Source organism: Hemiscyllium ocellatum, chromosome 31 (genome assembly GCF_020745735.1).
Source record: "Hemiscyllium ocellatum isolate sHemOce1 chromosome 31, sHemOce1.pat.X.cur, whole genome shotgun sequence".
NCBI classification, from domain to species: Eukaryota; Metazoa; Chordata; class Chondrichthyes; order Orectolobiformes; family Hemiscylliidae; genus Hemiscyllium; species Hemiscyllium ocellatum.
This window is the reverse complement of record NC_083431.1, coordinates 32,298,424-32,320,934: the sequence shown is the minus strand read 5'-3', so window position 1 is coordinate 32,320,934 and position 22,511 is coordinate 32,298,424. Positions and strand designations below refer to the sequence as shown.

Below are 22,511 nucleotides of genomic sequence, written 5' to 3'. Positions count from 1 at the left end.
ACGGGGAGAACGTGCAAACTCCACACAGTCAGTCGCCTGAGTCGGGAATTGAACCCGGGTCTCAGGCGCTGTGAGGCAACAGTGCTAACCACTGTGCCACCGTGCCGCCCACAAGACTTATAAGCTTTTTAACAGTCCTTGACATTCTTTTAAAGATTTGTATTGTTACTTTCATTTTGTAAACCCACATTTACAGCCCTACACATCTGAAGATTTGTAAACATTCTGGTGAATGTGCAGATAATAATACTAGTTATTTCAGGTCCCATTCAAATATTATTCACAATAAAGCAAAAACTAAACACCTTTTAAAAACTTTACAGTACTGTAAATACACTGTATATTAGAACTACGTGGTGGAAGATATTCTTGTCCTTTTACGAGATCTACAAGGCACAGTCATCCTTAACCAATTACAGCTGAGATAAAGGACAGCCCACACAATCGGACCTCACTTTCAAGTGAAGTACAATAAATTTCCATTGCCCAGTTTGGTCAATACCACGAACTATAAAATTAGCCACATGATTAAGTGTGGTGCACAAATGGTACTAGTCCATTGAAATGGTTCTGATCTTCACTCTCCTGCTTCGCCATCTGTGGCTCTGAAACTTCACACCATACAGCCTCCTATGCACCCCCATCCCACCTCTGACACACACACACACACACACACACACACACACACACACACACACACACACACACACACAATTATCTAAACTCAATCCAAACCTGGAACTTGGTGACATGAGAATGTAACTTTACAAGCTCATATATGTCAACTTGAATGAGATAGCTAATGTCGCTGGGGCAGGATTCCAGGCTTAGCAGCTTTAGGAGAAGAGAAACGCATGAGGACAAAATTAGGCACATGTTAAGCGATGGAAAAAGCACAAATGAAAGTGCAATGGTGCTGTAAGGACTGCTTTAAGTTTCAATATTCACGTTTGGTCAGAATGCTGAGCTGTAAGTAACTGTGCTTTGGTGTGCACTAGATCAACTAATCAAGTTGAAGTGGGTTGGAGTGAACCGCAAGTTCTATGGCCTCATGCCATTTTCTTGTTGCAGAAAGTATAATCTTGCTTCTTAATGCTACCCTTGATTTAATTCCAGCTGTCAGAAGAACAACTCAGCTTTGCTGAACATAGAAAAGGTGACCACAGAGCGAAGTGATCCTTCTGCACAGCCATTTGGGAAATGGGCTGAATAAACTACAATATTTAAAATCTATCCTTAAATTTCAGCAGGAATTGAAACCACAACCCAACAGTGAAATTTTCAGGACAGAACATTTCACGTTAGCTGACTGCATGTTTTCAAGTCAGTACCGGTAATCCAAAGCATGGTGTTTCTGTTGATAGGAAAGACGTGTGGATAGGTGAACAGCTTTCCAATTTTGAGTGCCAACTCATAATTAGTTATAGTACTCAAAATGTGCAAGGTCCAAGCTATATTTGTATACTGCATATTGTATAAGGCATGCTTCTGAAAGAGTTAAACAATGAAGTTATAGTATGTTCCACCCAATCTGATGGTGTCAGTTATTGGGCTGGGAAGTAACAGCCGAGCATGCAACTGTAAAGGATACAGATGTGTCATCTCTGGCTTTTGATAAGCTTTTTGATTTTGCTTAGCTTATCTATGTAACATGTAACTGTTGTTATCTTAAATTAAACCATATCTTGTGTAAGGCAAGTGTCTCTTTTCTTTGAGACTCAGTAATGGCTTATCCTCTAGCACTTCGAATTAAATAGGTTCTTAGACCCAGAATAGAGGGCAGATTGGTGGCAGCACTCTCCTCCAATCATTTTCTGGTTGTGGCTGGTCCCACAATGTCTGAAACTGTAGATTTCCCTGATGTAAATGTTGGCTAAAAGAGGAAACTAGGAATCCACCTACTGGATATAATTTCAAGCTTTAGAGAAGGAAGGAATGTTGCACAGAACTCGAGCTCATTAGATGACTACAGTCACAAAGGTTAAAATAAAAGCAGTAAACGACAGGTTTTGAAAAATGCTGAGCTCATAATTTAATAGGGAACTGAGTTATGTTTGAGAATCACAGGGGATATTGAAAAGGGAAACAAGGGGGTAAAAGCTATGAGAATAAGCTAAATGATAATGTGAAAGGGGATATCAAAACCTTTTTTCAATCGTACAATATTTTAAAATTTCATATCCAAATACACTGTAGTACAAAGGTAGCCATCAGAATGGTGTGGCCATTAGGAACCAAAACGGAGACTTGTGTGCGCCAAGGTTACAGAGAAAGTAATGAAAAGGTTTGCTGGAATAGCAAGACCTCAGTTTACATAGAGAGATTAGAGAAATGGGGCTGCTCTTCATCAACCAGAAAAGACTTAAGGGAGATTAACGATCTTCAATATTTTTAAGGGTTTTCAGTCAGTCAATAAGAAGAAATCATTTCCAGTATTAAAAGGATTGTAACCATTCTGGGATAACGGTTATGATTTTTATGTACCACATAATGAAGCAAACTATTTCACTTAAAAGTTAACTTTTATATTTGAGATCTCAGTACTTGTCCAAAGAAGACCTATAGCTATATTTACATAGCCAACCCATGCCAAAGAAACTGAGTAAAAGCATTGATTGATATGAGGGGAATGGTCAGTACTGTGTGTTTATTTAATACAAAGACAGGGTGGAGCAAACTCAATAGCTAGCAGAGGGTAATGTTTTAAGGTAATTGACAAAAGGATGACATGCACAAATATATTTTTAAACAGCGTAATTTTGTGAATTGAAATGCACTCCATAAATGAATAGCATAAACAGATTTGAAAATGAGTTTGAAAAGGGAAATGGGTGAATAGTTGATAAGGGCAGTGGGAAGGAAAGGGTCATTGGGACTAATCGGATGGCTCTTCAGAAGATCCAACAGCACAAGCAGGAAAAGATCAATCATTTCCTCAGTGCTGTATCATGTTTATAATTGCATGAACATTCACTTTGAAGAACTGAAGGACTCTTTTTTTATTATACATTCACAGGATGTGGACATCACTGGCTTAGCCAGTATTTATTGCCATTTCTAATTGCCCAGAGGACAGTTAAGCATCAACCATATTTGTTGTGGGTCTGGAGTCAGGTGTAGGCCATATCAGGTAAGGATGGCAGTTTCTTTCCCTAAAGGACATTAGTGAACCAGATGGGATTTTCCAGAGAATGAACAGTCATCATTAGGCTCTTAATAACAGCACTACATGCTATGGTGGGACTTGAACCAGGGTGCCCAGATAATGACCTAGATCCTGGATTAATGGCACAACGATAACACAACTAGGCCATCACCACCCTCTTTATAGGGTATGACTGTCTGGTTTTATAGATATAATCCTCAATATAATAGCTGGTAATATTCTTCTGAACATCTTTATGACCTTACAATTAATTTTGTTAAAACTATTAATAGTTAAAATTTGTAATATAAATCCAGAGATAACACATTTATCATTATGTCAACTGTCACTAAGATGACAGATTTTTGGATAAAATTTTGCATGGTAAAATGAGATATTAAGACATTTCCAATAGCTTGCATCATAAAACAGCTGTCAGCATACACTCCAAAATCAGTACAGCACTGTCTATTGCTCTGAAAGCAATATCTTCTTTGAAACATGGCATACATTTTAAGTTTTCTAATGTATCACTCCAGGTAACAAAGTTATTATTAAGCAACATTAGTTATATGGAGCTAATAACTCCACTAAATCATTTATTTCAGCAAGAGACTGGCAAGAGTTCCAAAACAGTGTGTGGCTGTCAGAACTACAGTGCTAACGACCATTGCTATTCTGTTCATTACTTTCACTACAAATGGATTCCAGTGTTAATATAATGGCTCTTCCATTAACTTTATATGTTTATAATGATCTTTGGAGGTATAGCAGCCCCTTACCATTACATGCTCTAATATGCCATGACCTTTAATGTAGCACAAATTGTCTATGCTTTCTATTAGACAAACCTTCAATGAAACACACATTTTTTGTATGGCTCTGAGAGACAGTGTTATATGAAGGTTCAGTGCATTTGTCTCATTTCAAGCATATTCTGAAGATTCCTTCCTGCGTGAAAAAAAATTCCAATCTCCAGCTATAAAGATATCACACCTACAACCACACTTAAAACAAAAAGGTGTGCATCTCAAGCAGACATTTCAGAAGCTGTCTGCAGAATCAGAAGTGCTGACATCCTTTGATTTACAGCAATACATTTACATAGGAGATGTTCCAATTTTCTGGACACATTTGGCCAGTTCACCAGTTGTGAAATCTGCACTTGTGTGTATGGTCTTACTTCATAATCAGTATTCTTTAGCAAACACAGAAGATGCCTGAGCACCAAAGGAGTTTGCATACCCTGTCTCATGCCTCATGATCCATCTTCTCTGAATCACACACCTGTCAAACAAGGCTGCAGGCCATTAGGCTCGCTGAGTAAAATTTACCCCTTAATGCTGTGATAGTCCTTTTAATCAACTCAGCATTGTCAGAATTCTGAAGGGTGGTGGTAGCATATGTTTCTTTTTTAAAAGAAATAGTCTGCTGAATAACAAATAGTCTGAATAACAAGAACAGACTTGGTGATCCAATGCGATACACTCTACATATTAATGAGATTTCATTCCAGAAATGACATTGACAGTTTCAATGTTGTTTGCCACTGGCTTCCCAATGGGGAGCAGCAAGTTAATACAATGACAATATAATTGCAATTCCTTCCTCATTAGGCAATGGAAGCCTTGCATCCTTGCATGACCCCCAGGTTACCAATGCAGCAGCATTAAATTTACTGTAGTAGTCCCCAAGGACTGTTACAATTCTTTCACTGTACCTGTTTTAATAATGAGCGACTGAAATGTGTAATGGTTTAAAAGCTAAAAATGTATGATGATTGCAAATGTGCATGTATACTCACAAAATAACCAGTTCCCAAACTGGAATGTGCAGAGCTCTGTAACAGAACAGAAGAGAAGAAAGGGAAATTAGTGATCATAATCCACATTATTCCATCTTCATGAGTTCATTAGCAGCACTCATGTGCTTTCATCATGATGTTTCAGAGTTGGGGGAGGGTGGAGGAAGGGGGAGGTGGGGGTGGTGAACCTTGTCAGCTGCTTTGCAACAAGCTTGTACAGTCTCATTTTCTTCTCACATCTCTCATCAGGATTGAGAGGTAACACTCTATTTACAGATCTCCACATCTCTGCTGCCGCTGTAATTGCCAATTTATATGACAGGCAGCTGGGTAATGATGGCATCTTTACTTTGCACTGAGACTCAACAGACTAGTATCAAGTGACCTCTGCGGCTGTTGACATTCAGTGGCATGGCTTCCAGTTAGTGAGCCAAGGCTGTCATGCTCCATTGCTGTGACTATTTAAAGGAGTCAATCTTCAAAAAGGGACCAAAGAAGGCCAATGATTCTTCCACACATGGCATTGAGATCAATGTCATCGCAGAGAGTGTTTCTGCTGTCCCAAACAAAGTTAGGTGATTTTCAGCAACATTAACAAAGTAATGTAAGATATTAGACACTTAATGGCCACCTTTACCTGAACCAAAATAAGACCCTTCACACCTTTGCCAAACAAAAATCTAATAAGTTTGTTTGAAGTTTGCAACCGACTGCTATTCAACAACATTTTTGGATCAAGACTTAAGTTACAGCATGGTATGATGCCTGGGAGTCGACCACTTGGTGGTTTTGTGGCTCGAGTAGACTGCTGCCTCAATCTTCTTTGCTAAGCTGGTCTAAGACTGTTCAGTAATCTGTGATAGAAGTTGGTCTACAATCAAGTCTCAGCAAAATGAGGCTTTTGCCTTAGGTAACAAGCTGTTGTTTATATCAGTAGATATACACAGGTTGCATTAGCTCTTAGGCACATTAACTATTATCAGCAAGAGGTAGAGAAGGCATGTGTGCCTTCATTGGGAGACCATGCTAGATTCCAAATAACTGATTCTTCATGTGGTGGCTGTGCAACATCATTAGTTTGGACGGAACTCAGTATAGCTCAACATTAAAATTAAAGAAAGATGCTGGAGATCTGATACAAAAACAGAAATTGCTGGCAGAATTCAGCAGGTTTGGCAGCTTTCGCCCCACAGATGAGACCAGATTTGCTGAGTTTCACCAGCAATTTCTGATTTTGTTTCATAACTCAATAACTGTCTTTTTCAAAACCACTACCTTATGAAGGGAGTTTTAGCGTACCATAAACATTTGTGTGAAGGCGTGTTTCCTGAAACCATCACAGAATGATTGAGTTCTGATTACAACATTATATAAATAGTTGTTAGGTAGTAGTGACTTAAATATTGCTGCAAAACACTTTGTCAAAGCTTTTCATCTTACACTCATCAGGACAGTTTGCAGGGATGCTAAAGCAAAGAGAAAACCACATTTGAACTGTAAAGGAGGAGGCAGCTGATTGTTTGGCAAGTAGACTCAAGTAGGCAAAGGTGTTGCCATGGAAAATACTCCAGTTAATGAAAACTGACAGTTAACTGTTAAGCATTGATAAATTTCTGAACAGATGCAGGTTGATTCTGATTGGTCAAAACAACACCCACATAGTGAACCAGAGGTTCATTACTCATGACAGTTATCTTGGCCAGAACCAACCTGACCACCTTTAATTTTAAAAACGGTTTGACAGTTAATTGTCAATCATCATTCACTACCAGGGTTCACTTGCCAATCAAATTAGTATGCTCCTATTATGTAGCTCATGTTGTTTGCCCTTTACCACGGTATTTTTTATTTATTGCCCTGATGAATAGAAGCCAATAGTTTAGCAGTATGTGTTTTTTTCTCTCAGAAGTATAGCATTATACCTTTCTTCAAATTACTCCACTGAAGGAAATATTTCTCTCTTCTTACCAGCTTCTTCAACCATGTTAATTATAGTACCCCTTAATCTCCTAATATCAAGGGAATACATTGTTATAAATATGTACCGAATCTCTTCTGAGATTTATACAATCTTCCTGAGATATAATGGACCAAACGGATTATAATTCTCCAGCTAAAACCCAACCAAGTGCTTTATATAACTGTTGGATGCATCTATTCTTTTATATTCCAGCCCTCTTAAGTTGAAGGCTAAAATGCCATTACACAATTAAATTCGTTTTTAACATGGAAACAGAAAATGCTGGAAACATTTAGCAGGGCAGGCAGAACTTATTGGGAGATTGTTAACATTTCAAATCAATGACCCTTTATGGATACCAGTGTTATCAATCTGAAATGTTAACTCTGTTTCTCTTTAGCAATTTCTCTTAGCCTGCTGAGTAGATCCACCTTTATCTGTCCAACTTCCAACATCTGCAGTATTTTGCTTTTATAATAATGAATATTCATACCTTTCTCATTGGTTCTATTGATTTCTGGTCATGGAGCCCGAAATCCATTTGCTGACTCTATAGCCCTACTTTCTACTCCTTTAATAAATTCTTTAGTCAATTCAGTCCAAAGTAGGTGTCCTCACATTTCCCCACAATGAATTCTAACTGCCACATTTTTGGCCATCTATAAATGCTCCATTAAGTCAACTATGCTACTTATTGCCAATAAAACTAAAGTTGTTGAAGGTGATAGAGTTCACGTCTCCAAAGTTGAGTCAATGATGCTCTATTAATAATGCAATTTGCAAAGAAATTACCTGATGCCTAACTTTTCTAGAAATTCATTTCAATGACCAACACTTCAACTTACTGCAACAGATCAAATATCTTACTTAAGAAAACAGATTTCATCTCCTGTAGCTTGATAATAGTGGAAGGTAAATTGGTTCAGTTCAGGGGAAATAAAACAGAATAAAGCATTCACATCCTGTGATGATAGTAATGAAATATGCATTCATGATTTAAATTCACATTGGAATAATTTGATTATTAAGAAGCTTCAAGTAAGGGGGATTAAGTCCACATTTTCAAATATGTGTACAACTGTTAAATATTACTCAGACAATAAAACAACTAAAATCTGATGCAGTGAACATAAGAATCCAAATTTCAGAAGCTTTTGTTATTAGCAGGTGAAGGTGAATATCTTATACTGTCCAAGTGACACTTGAAAACAATACAACTAACTTATTAGCCAAATCTCCCTCTCACTTCTTTTGCTAAGAATCCATAGAAAAAAATAGGTTAGGTTAATTATTAAGAACGGTGCAAACTTTAATGTTAAGTTAAGAATAATTAAGTTATGAAAGTGACAATGTTGGGATGCAGTTTTTAAATGATTAATAATTGAGTTTTCAGATCTTACATGGAATTCCTTGAACATTTATTGTCTTTCTAATGTTGAATATAAATTCCCTAGTTTTTCATCTCAATCCCTCTGGAAATAAAGCCTAGCGCTCTGTATACTTTCTCATAACCTTTCAAACTTGTGGTGAAACTCTTAGTAATTTCTATATTGTACTCTGAGATCTCCTTGGTTCTATACCCAATCCAGACTTCAAGTTCCAAATAATAAGTGATTTCTTTATTCCCACTATTAAAATATATACTTCCCATTTATTTGCATTGAACTCTATTTGTATGTAATTAATACAATAAATGGCCAATCCATATGCTTACTTTTTATAATCAACCTGTTCTGAGATGTTACTACATACCACTGGAGCTGGTGGGACTTGAACCCGGGTCACTCAGCCCAGGGGTATGGTCACTAATTCTGTGCCACAAGAGGACCCTTCCATATGCTTATTAATGTCCTCATGTAATTTGCTGCAGTTCTTATCATTATTGACAATCACCTTTGCAATTTGATGACATTCATAAATTTATAAATTGCATTTTGATTCCAAGTCCAAATCGGGAATGTAATTTCTGACCAGCTGTGATTACAGACCCCTGTGGAACACCACTTCCCACCTTCTGCCTCTCTGAATAACTACCCTTTACTCCACTCTCTGTTTTCTGGCTTGAAGCTATCAGCAATCCATTCTGTCACTTCCCTTGAAGCCACATTTTCTGATTTAACACTAAGGTCTAATGTAGCTCCTTTTATCTTTGAAAACTGGATAAATTATATCTCCAGAATTACAATTATTTTCTTTCTATTATCTCCTCAAAAAATTTCATTCAGGTTGCTGAAGCAAAGATTCTCCTTTTGAAATGCATGCTCATTATTCACAGTCATGATATACAGCATGGAACTACAATGCCTTATTGTCTTTAACTACCTTCTCTGCCTAGTTAATAGCAGGGTAGTTGAAACAACCACGATTATTATTTTGAGTGTTGTTTTGGCTCATTTCCTTAATTTGTTTGTATATCACTTTCTCCATTTCCTTTCCACTATTAGACACTGTGAACTACAAAGTTTTTCATTCATGAGATTTGGGGTCACTGGTCAGACCAGTCTCTGTTACCCATCCTTAATTGCCCTTTAGAAGGTACTGATGAGATGTCTTCCTGACATGAGGCAGTCCACGGTACACCAATTGTACCATTAGCATCGAGGTTCCTGGCTTTTGTCAAAACACTTGTATGTATATAGTGCCAAGTCCAGATGTTGTGTGGTTTGGAAGGAAACTTACAATTGGTGCTGCTCCCATGCACCATTTGGGTGCACAATCATGGTGGGCTTTTAATAGTCAACAATATCATTGCCAAAGTAGGCAAGATCAGGTCAGGACAGCAGATTTCCTTCCCAAAGGGCATTAGTAAACCAGATGGGTTTTTTAATGACAATCAACAATGGTTCAATGGTCACAATTAGACTAGCTTTACATTCAATTACTAAGTCTTGAATTGAAACTCCATTGTGATACCAGTCTTGCAGTGCACTGGTAGTGTCCTAACCCTTAGAGCAGGAGGCCCAGGTTCAAGCCTACTTGCTCTAAAGATGAGTAGTAACATCTCTAAGCAGGTTGTTTAGAAAAATAGGTGAAATAAGAAATAAATTTAAAATTCCATTACCTGCTGTGTTGGATTTCTACCCATGCCTCGAAAACATTAGCAAAACTAATCCTATCACAATGCCATCACCTCCCCATAGAGTGATTGATCCTTTATTACCTGTTATCTATATTTATTTGGACAAATATACACTTGATCTCTCAAGGCAGCCTGCAATCAATCAGGAAATATTCTGTCCTGATCATTTTTTGTGCCACTGCTATTCACCTTGAATTCTTTCTCTCTACTTTCTGCCTGTAATCATTCGTTCCCATTCCATGCTCATGCCTTCTTTCATCTTTCCCACTATCTCATTTCTTGAATTCTTCCTTTCTTTTGTCCTTCGGTGTGAAATGGTGCATGACATGGTGTAGAAAAGTTGAAAAAATAATCACTTGGGGATATCATGCATTTATCATGTTGGAATGAGACATACAGACACCGATCAAGGCAAGGACAGACATGGTGCCACAAAAGCATGCTGCTGGATGTCAGTTGGGAGAAACATAAAAGTAGTATTTGATTTCTGCTGATACAATACAAATACTACTGCTACCATGAAACAGTACTTGCAGATCAGACAGCCTTGTCGAAAATCTGCTTGCCTCTGCACCCTTTACCCCATCCAGCAACCTAAGTTTAAAAGGTATTCCTGATGAAGGGCTTTTGCCCGAAACGTCGATTTTACGGCTCCTCGGATGCTGCCTGAACTGCTGTGCTCTTCCAGCACCACTAATCCAGAATCTGGTTTCCAGCATCTGCAGTCATTGTTTTTACCTTTTAAAAGATGTACCTTGGTCACCGTTCGCAGGTCTAATACACGTAATAGTACCCACCGGGATTCTGTCTCTCTTCAAGAATAGCTCACGCATTCCTGGATCTCAGAGCTCCAAAGGCTGCTGACACACCTTGCTCAGTTCGGCTCTGATCTCTTCCATCTCACCAGGGCAAAGCTCTCATCAGTTATCATACTCTCTAACTGAGGATTGCTCCCCCATCTACCTGTTGCTGCACACACATCTCTAAGTCTCATCACCCCTTATCAAAACCCTAATCAAACCAAGCCCAAGCCCAGACACCCTCCTGGTAACCAGACCCTTTTATCTTTCTAACACAAAGCAATTCCATGCTAAACTGAAATGGCTTTGTATCTCTGTAGACCTTAACAGTTTAAACCTACTCTAATCATGATACCCAGGATGATGAAAATAATGTGGTATAATATTCTAAACAAGCCACAATGTGGAACTCAGCGAAGTCATTAATGAACCACAGCTAATACCATAATTCCGGTTTCCACCTCTAATGCATATGTAATTGAGATTGCTAGACTTCTAATGTGGGCATTTTTAGCCTACCATACTTTCCAATAGGTAAATCGTCAATAACATAGAATAAGCCTTTTACCATCTGGCCAGATAGATCAACTAACTTAAAGGGTAAACCAATTCATTATCATCAAATCAACAGAAAGTTGTTTTTTTCAAGACAGTAATAAAACATCCAATTTAGCAAATCCATCTGTGACACTAGGTAAACAGCAATCTTGAGTTATTCTGTAATTAGCTTTCAAAGTGACTGCACATTTCCAGTCAGTAGGAAGTACAATGTGCTGATGTGAGGTGACACAACAGTGTCAATATCTATGTTATGCACCTGAAGAGAAAGGTAACTAGGTGGAAGAAGTGAAATGTCTCCACATAACTGGCTGCTTCACCTGTGCCAAGTCATGTTCCAATTACTGTACAGCTCAGCACACTTCAACATGATAACAGATTCACAGAGGTACATTAAGCAATGCCATTATCATGGGTTTATAAAGCACAGTTTAGAGGGATACTAGATCTGTCTTACATGCCACTAACTGGATTCATTCCAGTCTAACAGATTCACGTGCCCATATTTGAAAAGACTCTCAATAGCAATGTTGGTCACATTACCACAAAATATATTCTCCATTTATTCCAGAGTATGTTGATTTCAGGTGGGCAGACAGAGAGGCAACATTTTTTTTTTGTAATACAACTTGCCTCATCTTCCTTTCTGTCTTCTTTCACTGAAATTATTTTTCATTAATTCACTGCCAACATTTATTCTCCACGTAGCTGATTAGCTTGTTAGTCCTTTTCTCTGGGCAGTAAAGGATTAACCACCTTGCTTAGATCACATATAGGCTTGAGCAGAAAAACAATGTTCACAGAACTCACACAATGTGGAAACAGGCCTTTGAGCTCAACAAGTGCTCACCGACCCTCCACAGAATAACCCACTCATTCCCCTACTACTCTACATTTTACCCCTGACTAATGCACCTACCACACATCCCTGAACATTATGGGCTATTTAGCATGGTCAATTCACCTAACCTGCACACCTTTGGATGGTGGGAGAAAACCTGGAAGAAACTCCACACAGACAGTCGGCCAAGGCTGGAATTGAGCCCGAGTCCCTGGCACTGTGAGACAACAGTGCAAACCACTGAGCCACCATGCCGAATTTTCCCACTTCTAGTGCCACATCATTCTTACATATTAGTAATGTAAATGAATGATAATACAAAAGTTACAACCCAAATAAAATCATTGGTCTAAAAGGACCTGTAGAGTTTAAACATCCTTTAATAGGAGGTAAAGTTATTTCTGTGTATCAAGTTACTGCATACACCAAGTTTGAATTATTTAAAAATTATTTTCTATCTCCTTCTCAACGAGGCAATCATTCATTTGCTCCCCCTTGAAATTACTAATTTGTTCATAGTTGTTGACCACATTGACATAGTTAGTGCAATACAGTTAAAAATGTTGCCTGAATTCTTATTAATTTTCAGTTGATTGGAAGCAAATATCCATTAGATCAATTTTATTCATGCATTGTGCTAATTTACCTCAACAAGAGTGGTCATAGGCAGGATTGAGCAAAGATTCCATATTGAAGAGAAGATGTCTCCTCAAACAGGAATCTTTTTGTGCAAACAGGATGGGGACAACATTGTGTTTATAGCAGCAAGGCTACTTGTAAATACAGTGAAGGCAAACCTCAAACCTAACCCAGAACTCTCAATGAGCAGAAGCAAGAGATTAAAATCGGTGACTATTTAAAATATATGGAATACTTAAATACAGCAAATACCATTTTGTTAAACAATTGTTGATAGATGTACAAGTAAGGAGACCTGGGTTCAAATGGATAATTCTTTAAAAATGCCAGTGCACTGAATAAAGTCATAAAGAAAAGTGACAGCAACAGAAACAGAGATTGTAAGATGATGATAGAAATGACATAACACCATACAGGGCATTCACATATAGATTTAACAGGATGGCACCGGTGGTGTCAAACTTTGCATTAGATTAAACTTAAGTAACTAGATGTTTCACATGAATTTTGACACAGTGAGTTCCAGAAGATTGTTTCTTCACAATTTGAGAGTCAAAAAGAAGGGCTTGCCAATATAAAAAGGCTGAGGGTATAATTTAGGAGAAAATTGTTTCATTTAACACAAAGTTGTTATCGCACAGAATGCTGTCACACCAAGAGTCAAAGAAAAGTCTGTTTCATCTTTTAAGGAAAGAATGGGAAAACATTTGAAGGGGACATGGTTTCATGGCTTAGGGTACAGAGTAAAGCAATGGGGAAATAACTGCAGCAAACAGCCAACATAGACATAATGAGATGAATGTCCTTCTACGACCCACAAGTGAGAGAGACCATTTCACAAAGCATGTCTGTCTGTGTGTCATTCAGGCATCTGGAGGAGTCTACATTTTTCAGTCTGCAATTCATCATGTAATGCAGAAGTGATAGATATCCTATTCTAGCATCTTTGACACAGCTTTAATTCCATTCCAGGATGAGACAATAGATGAAAGGTTTAATGCAAATTTTCAATATGTGGCCTTTCTAGTTCATTTATGTGAAGGCATTGTCCTCATGTTTATTAACAGAAAGGGATGTTGCTCCATCAATATGTAACATAATCTGAATAATTGCCAACAGCAACCCTCAACTCAGGGGAGTGGAATGCCAAATAAATTTTGGTCTGAACTCGCAACCTCCAAATATTTGATGGGGTAAATTGTGCACGAATTGGAAATATCTCTGATAAGACTCTTTTCAACAAATATACTGTCCCACTTAACACAAAACAGAAGTAACTAAGTAAAGCAGATGGTTGGATGGTTAAAGTAATAATTCAGACCTTTGCAGCAATCAGAGTTTTTGTCTTAATTCAGCGACGTTGGTTTTACAGACTGGGCCAACATATATATCCCATCCCTAGAGAAGGTGGTAGTCAGCTACCCTTTTGAACCACTGCTGTCTATTTAGTGTCAGTGTACTCAGCTTTCCTGTCATTTTGCTTCCTTCTGTGCAGACCAACAAGGTGGCAGTGACTTCCATAACCAGAAAACAATGGTGTGAACAGCACTGGCATCCCAATACCCATGCATGAAAACTTAGAATTGCTGCATACCCGCAGCTTAGAAAGGACAATGAATACACCCATAATGCTGCCCAGGACAGAGTTCCAGAATTCGGACCCAGTGACACTGAAGAAATGGCTGTATATTTTTAAGTCAGGATGGAGAATGGCTTGGAAGGGAACTTGCAGATGGTGGTTCCCACGTATCTGCTGTCCTTGTCCTTCTAGAGGGTAGTGGTCATGAATTTGGAAGGTTATGTCTCTGAAGGCTTGGAAAATTTCTGCGCTGCATCTTACATATGATACACAGTGCAGCTAAAATACATCAGTTGTGGAGAGAATGAATATTTATGGATATAGGGTCAGCAAAGAAGGTTGCTTCATCCTGGTTGACATCAAGCTTTGAGAGTGTTGTCAGAGCTTCATTCATCCAGTCAGGCATCTTAACCCATCCCCACCCGCACCTCCCCCAACATGTTGGTAGTTGGGGGAATTCAGCTTGTTATTGAAAGTCAAGGTGTGATGGTTAGATTCTCTCTTCTTGGAGATGGTCATTGCTTGGAACTTGTGTGGCATGCACATTCGTTGACATTTGTCAGCTCAAGCTGGTTTTTGAATGCATTTGGACATGGACTGGTACCAAATCCAAAGAGTTACTAACGGCGCTGACACTGTGCAATTACCAGCAAGCATCGAATTGCTGACTTTGGGATGGAGGGAAAGTCATTGATGAAGTAGCTGAAATTGGCTAAGCCAAAGATACTAGGCTGATGGAACACCCTCCAATAATAACAACTATCTTCCATTGTTGTAGATTTAATTCCAACTAGCCAGATTTCCTTCCGATTTCTCAAAGACTTACAAACGCATGGTGATGTCTAGAGTAGTGGTGGTGACCATTCAGCCCATTGTGTCCGTACCAGTTAACAACAATCTGATTAGAGTAAGCCTCCTCCTCCAAAGGAGGATATCTCCTCCTCTGGCTTCCTTCACAATCTGGGATATATCTAATCCAAGCTGGTGGATTTATCTTCTTCTAAGGTTGTTAACCCAATGAATACCTCCTCTCTCTTTATGTTGATTTCTTCTAACATTTCACAGTCCTTCACCTGGATATCTACACCTGCATTAACTATTCCCTGTGTGATGACCAATGCAAGACATTCTTTGGGAACTGTACCCATGTCTTCCCACTTCACATACAAGTTACCTCTATTGTGCCTAGTGGGCCTTAATCTTTCCCTAAGGTATTTTCTTGCTCCTTATAGAATTTTAAAAACCCTTTGGGTTACCTTTTACTCTATTTGCCAACACATGGAGAGATGATGCCCTAGTGCTTTTATTGCTCGACTATTAATCCAGAAACCCAGAAAAATGTTCTGGGGACCTGGGTTTGAATGCTGCCATGGCAGATGATGGAATTTGAATTTAATAAAAAAAAACTAGAATTAAGAGTCAACTGATGACCATGAAACATTGTCAATTGTCGGAAAAATCCCATTCATTAATGTCCTTTAGGGAAGGAAATCTGCCATCCTTACCTGGTTCTGGCTTACACGTGACTTCAGAGTCACAGCAATGTGGTTGACTTCAACTGCCCTCTGAAATGGCCTAGCAAGCCACTCACGAGGCTTGCTATTAATCACGAGGAAGTCACAACAAAGAAATGAAATTGGACGGACCACTTGGCATTGACCTTGGAACCGGAAAAGACAACAGCAAAAACACAAACAGCCCTATCGACCATGCAAAGCCTTCCTTACCGACATCTGGGAGGTAGTGCCCTCAATACCGGCATTGTTGGTCAACCCACAGCAAGTGGACTGCAGCGATTCAAGGGCAAGTAAGGATGGGCAATAAATGCTGGCCAGCCAGCGATGCCCACGTCTCACAAATGAATAAAAAAAATTATTTGCTTTCCCAGTTTAAGATCCCCCCTGCACTTTTGTACACCCCTCTATGGACTCTGTTTTGTTGAACCATCAGATGTTTATTTTCTTAATTCTAACCTTTATTTTCCTTGATATCGCAGATTCTGTCGCATCCTCGGTCTTCACAGGAACACATTTGCCTTGCTCACTTGCTACTTCCTCCTTGATGCCTCCCAGTGCTCTGTCACAGTTTTATCTGCAAGTAGCTACTTTCAGTCCACTCAAGCAAAATCAAATCTTACCTTCGTAAAATTAACCTTTCCCCCAGTTAAGAACATTTCAGAACATTAGTCAGACCAGTTGGTCGAATCTCAGATAGCGATGAAACAGACTACAGATGGGAGGTGGAAGACCTGGAAAAATGGTGCACTGAGAACAACCTAGCTCTCAATGCCGGCAAAACCAAGGAACTCATTATTGACTTTCAGCAGGATGTTACTCATGCTCCCCTACATATTAACAGCACAGAGGTAGAACGAGTAGAGAGTGTCAAGCTCCTGGGAGCAGTCATCCTCAACAAGCTTTCTTAGACTCTTCATGTGGACGCACTGGTTACAAAGGCTCAACAACATCTCTTCTTCATTAGGCAGTAAAGGAAATTTGGCATGACGGCAGATACCCTTGCCAACTTTTATAGGTGCACCCATTGAGAGCATTCTGTCAGGATATATTACTATCTGGTGTGCAATTCAAGATTGGAGACATTTACAGAGAGTAGTGAACTCAGCCCGGACAATCACAAAGGCCAACCTCCCATCTATAGAATCCATCTACCAGGCCCGCTGTCAAGGAAAGGCTGCCAGCATTCTTAAAGATCCATCCCACCCTGGCAATGTTTCTCCATAACCTTTCCATCGGGGAGAATGTACAGGAGCCTGAACACACGTACCAGCTGGTTTTGAAACAGTTTCTATCCTACTGTTGTTAGAATACTGAATGGACTCACAAACTCTTAACATTCACCCGTACTTGTGTTTTTGTTTTTGCTGCTATTTACCTCGTATTTACATACCTATACTACTTAACTCTGTGATCTGCCCATATTGCTCATAAGACAAAGCTTTTCACTGCGCCTCAGTACACGTGACAGTATATTTAGTTCAATTCAATTTATTTCAGACCCATCTATCCTTTCCATATCTACACCAAATCTAATTGAGCTATGGTCACTATCCACAAAATGATTTGTAGCTGTTATGCCTACCATGTGCCTTGCCTCATTTCCAAATATTATGTTCAGAAATGCTTCCTCCCTTGTTGGCCTTCCTGTGTACGGATTAGAGGGGGTCTCTTGGATGTAATTTAAGACTTTTTTACCTCTTTACCTTGCATACAAATTATTCCAGCCTATATTTGCGTAGTTAAAAAAAACACTATTACTGCATTATTATTCATAAGCTTCGATGAAACTTGATCCTACATATTTGATCCTCTATCTTTTCTTGATTGGTCTGTACTATAGACCCCATAAACAAATAGTATATTTGATCCTTTTGCGCGTTTTCACTTTTCCTCCATAATGCAGATAAATCACCCACTTACTTGTTAAGGTAAAAACAATGACTGCAGATGCTGGAAACCAGATTCTGGATTAGTGGTGCTGGAAGGGCACAGCAGTTCAGGCAGCATCCGAGGAGCAGTAAAATCGATGTTTCGGGCAAAAGCCCTTCATCAGGAACACAGGCGGAGAGCCTGAAGGGTGGAGAGATCTCTCCACCTGTATTCCTGATGAAGGGCTTTTGCCCGAAACGTCAATTTTACTGCTCCTCGGAAGCTGCCTGAACTGCTGTGCTCTTCCAGCACCACTAATCCAAACACCTACTTGTTAAACCTTGGGCCTGGATATTTTCTAATCAACCTAAACAGAGATGTTATCATACAACTCTGGAGCAGGTTGGACATATGTCCTGGTATTGGAGATTCTACCACTGGACCACAAGAGCCTCCTAATCCTTAGGCCTATTGAGGTCTTTTGGTTCCATTTAAGGGTCTCAATCCACCTACAATACTACACTGAGCAGAAATAGTGTCCCTACCTCTGGATCAGGAGGCCTGGGTTCAGGTTCCTCCCCTGTCCCAGAGATGGGCAATGGCATCTCCTCTGAAGAGGTGGACTAGAAAATATCTACACTGAGCAGGAGAAGGAAGAATGAATATGAATATGTGTTTTCACAAAGGAGTTGCAAAGATGGAAACAAATGTGAGGTGGGGTACATCCTTTGGGGATGTGGGGTGCCACGTGGCAAACTCCCTCCACTAAGATCATACCACCACTCTGTGCCTTCGGGCCTTGCTGTAAGTCCGTAGTAGCGAATAGAGTGGGTTCTTTCTTGATTATATGTTTTATTGAGATGTCTGATGACTAAACTTAAAAATATAAGCCATAAGTATTAAGTTAGCTGACAGCAGGTTGTGTAGAGGAAGAAGACCGGGATATTTTCTGGGCCTGCAGATTGGAAGAAGCAAAAATTAGTAGTGTTTACAAGTTACTGAGGATTACATCTGCAATAAATGCCGTTGGTTGTGAATCCCATCAGATCAAATGGAACGACTGGAACGACAGTTAGAGGCAATGAGGAACTTACAAGAGCAAGGGGATGGGATGGATGACAGTTATAGGAAGGAGAAAACTTGCAGATAGTCACATAGATGGGTTAACTCCAGGAAAGATAAGAGAGATAGGCAGGTAGTGCAGGAGTCTCAGGGGAAGGTAGCATGAACAGCCAAGTTTCTGGTATTGAGATTGGCTCTAACGTAATGAGGGGTACGAGTAGACCATAAGACTTAGGAGTGGAAGCAAGGTCATTTGGCCCACCGAGTCCACTCTGTCATTTAATCATGGCTGATGGGTATTTCAATTCCACTTACCCGCATTCTCCCTGTAGGTTCCAAGTGATCGGTTGTGTAAGGGTACTCTTGTCTGAGGCACAGATAGATGTTTCTGTGGCCAGCAGCAAAAAATCAGAATGGAGTGTTGCTTCCCTGATACCAGCATCAAGGATGTCTCAGAGAGGGTGCTGAATGTTCTCACAGGGGAGAGGGGCCAGCAAGAGGTCATTGTCCACATTGTAACCAATGACATAGGAATGGAAAAGGTTGAGATTCTGAAGGGAGCATAGAGAGAGTTAGGCAGGAATTTATAAAGGAGGTCCTCAAGAGTAGTAACATCTGGATTACTCCTGGTGTTACGAGCTAGTGAGGGCAGGAATAGGAAGATAGAGCAGAAGAAATCGCAGCTGAGGAGCTGGTGTATGGGTGAATGATTCATATTTTTGGAACATTGGAATCTCTTCTGGGGTAGAAGTGATCTGTACAAAAAAGGATGGATTGCACCTAAATTGGAAGGAGATTTGCTAGAGCTGCTTGGGAAGATTTAAACGAGTAAGGTGGGGGGGTGGGACCCAGGGAGAAAGTGAGGAAAGAGATCAATCTGAGACTGGTACAGTTGAGAAAAGCAACAAGTCAGGGCAGGTAGGGACAAAGCAGAAAACAAGGTAGCACTGATAAATTTAATTGCATTTATTTCAATGAAAGGGGCCTAACAGGGAAGACAGGTGAACTCAGGGCATGGTTAGGAACATGGGACTGGGATATCATAGCAATTACAGAGACATGGCTCAGGGATGGGCAGGACTGGCAACTTAATGTTCCAGGATACAGATGTTACAGAAAAGATAGAAAGGGAGGCAAGAGAGGAAGGGGAGTGGCATTTTTGATAAGGGACAGCATTATAGCTGTGCTGAGAGAGGATATTCCCAGAAATACATCCAGAGATGTTATTTGGTGGAACTGAGAAATAAGATAGGGATGATCACCTTATTGGGATTGTATTATAGACCCCCTGATAATCAGAAAGAAATTGAGAAACAAAGTCGTAAGGAGATCTCAATAATCTGTAAGAATAATAGGGTGGTTATGGGAACTTTAAAAAGCTGATTGGGAACAGATGTTCACAGGTAAAGAGATGGCTAGAAAATGGGAAGCTTTCAGAAATGAGATAATGAGAATCCAGAGACAGTATATTCCTGTTAGGATGAAAGGAAAGGCTGGTAGGTATAGGGAATGCTGGATGACTAAAGAAATTGAGGGTTTGGTTAAGTAAAAGGAGCTCATGTCACGTATGGACAGGGTTGATCAAGTGGATCCTTAGAATAGTATAAAGCTTTGGAGTATACTTAAGAGGGAAATCAGGAGGGCAAAAAAGGGGACATGAGATAGCTTTGGCAAATAGAATTAAGGAGAATCCAAAGGGTTTTTATAAATACATTAAGGACAAAAGGGTAACTAGGGAGAGAATAGGCCCCCTCAAAGAACAGCAAGGTGGCCTTTGTGTGAAGCTGCAGGAGATGGGGGAGGTATTACATGAGTATTTTGCGTCAGTATTTACTATGGAAAAGGACATGGGAGATACGGAAAGTAGGGAAATAGATGAAGGGCTTTTGCCCGAAACGTTGATTTTCCTGCTCCTCGGATGCTGCCTGAACTGCTGTGCTTTTCCAGCACCACTCTAATCCAGATTGGAAGCCTGTGACCAGTGGAGTGCCAAAGGATTGGTGCTGGGTCCACTACTTTATGTCATTTATATTAATGATTTGGATGTGAGCTTAAGAAGTATAGTTAGTAAGTTTGCAGATGGCTCCAAAATTGGAGGTATAGTGGACAACAAAGAAGGATTTCAACAGGATCTTGATTAGATGAGCCAATGGGCTGAGGAGTGAAAGATGGAGTTTAATTTAGATAAATGTGAAGTATTGCATTTTGGGAAAGCAAATTCTACCATTAAGTGTATAAATCCTGCTAAATTCCTCAGGAGTGGGCTGAACAAGGAGACCTTGGAGAGCAGGTTCATAGCTCCTTGAAAGTAGAGTTGCAGATAGATAGGATAGTGAAGACGATGTTTGGTATGCTTTCCTTTATTGGTCAGAGTATTGAGTACAGGAGTTGGGAGGTCATGTTGAGGCTGTGCAGGACATTGGTTAGGCCACTATTGGAATATTGCATGCAATTCTGGTCTCCTTCCTATTGGAAAGATGTTGTGAAACTTGAAAGGGTTCAGAAAAGATTTACAAGGATATTGCCAGAGTTGGAGGATTTGAGCTATAGGGAGAGATTGAATAGGCTAGGGTTGTTTTCCTTGGAGCGTTGGAAGTTGAGGGGTGACCTTAAACATCATGAGGAGTATGGATAGGGTAAATCGACAAGGTCTTTTCCCTGGGGTGTGGGAGTCCAGAACTAGAGAGCAGATGTTCAGGGTGAGAGGGGAAAGATATGAAAGAGACCTAAGGGGCAACCTTTTCACACAGAGGGTGGTACATGTGAGAAATGTGTTGCAAGAGGAATGGTGGAGCATACTACAACTGCAACATTTAAAAGGCATCTGGATGGGTATATGAATAGGAAGGGTTTGAAGGGATATGAGCCGGGTGCTGGCAGGTAGGACTAGATTGGTTTGGGATATCTGATTTGCATGGACAAGTTGGACCGAAGGGTCTGTTTCTGCACTATACATCTCTCTGACTCTATCTGACCTTGAACACCTCTCTCTTTCTGATGGTTAATTCCTCTGCACACATGAAGGCATTCCTTGTTGGTGCCCATCACCTTTCTTCATGGACCTCCTTGAAATTCCATCAATGCCCTAAACTCTCTATGAATGCTGCTAGACAGGAAAAGCTGCCAACCATTCTGAGGAGCGGATGTTACTTTCAGACATCTACAGCACACCATTGAAGGAGGTGGGAGGGCAGGGGTTAAAGAGGCTCCTTTGAAATTTGCAATCAACCTTTCTGAGAGGAAGGCAACACATTCATTCCTGTCCCCAATCCCCATAAATTGTAGCCCTTCAATGGAGGTAAATCCATCCAGATAAGATGGTAAAAATACACATCATCAAGCAATCTGTTTTTCACCAAGTGTACTACATTCATTTCCGGCACAGTAGAAGAATATTTTAGATAATTATTTGAGAAGAGTGTTTCCTTCAATGCAATTGTGAGCAGTTTGCATAAGGCCTTCCCTCTTCCCATGTCCGTAAATGGAATTGTCATCTTCAGTACTGCAGTGTTGGTCCATTGTTACACTTAAGACAGGTCACAGTTTTCTGCAGATGGTTGACTGGGAACCTCTCCCGTGCTTACTGCCTGCCATTGAAGGAGTGAAAGGATTTACGAGTTGAAATATCAACCTCTTTGGCATGTTGCCATTGAAGCCA

General features: G+C 39.9%; 1 protein-coding gene across 9 annotated transcripts in view; it reads right to left on the bottom strand.

Moving 5' to 3' along the window:
- auts2a (activator of transcription and developmental regulator AUTS2 a) overlaps nt 1-22,511 on the bottom strand; it is a 1,193,837-nt gene that overhangs the window by 651,673 nt on the left and 519,653 nt on the right. For all 9 annotated transcript variants that reach the window (XM_060847963.1, XM_060847971.1, XM_060847965.1 and 6 more), the window contains one exon: nt 4,950-4,985. In XM_060847963.1, the coding sequence (XP_060703946.1) occupies nt 4,950-4,985 (36 nt within the window). The remainder of the gene's footprint in view (nt 1-4,949; nt 4,986-22,511) is intronic.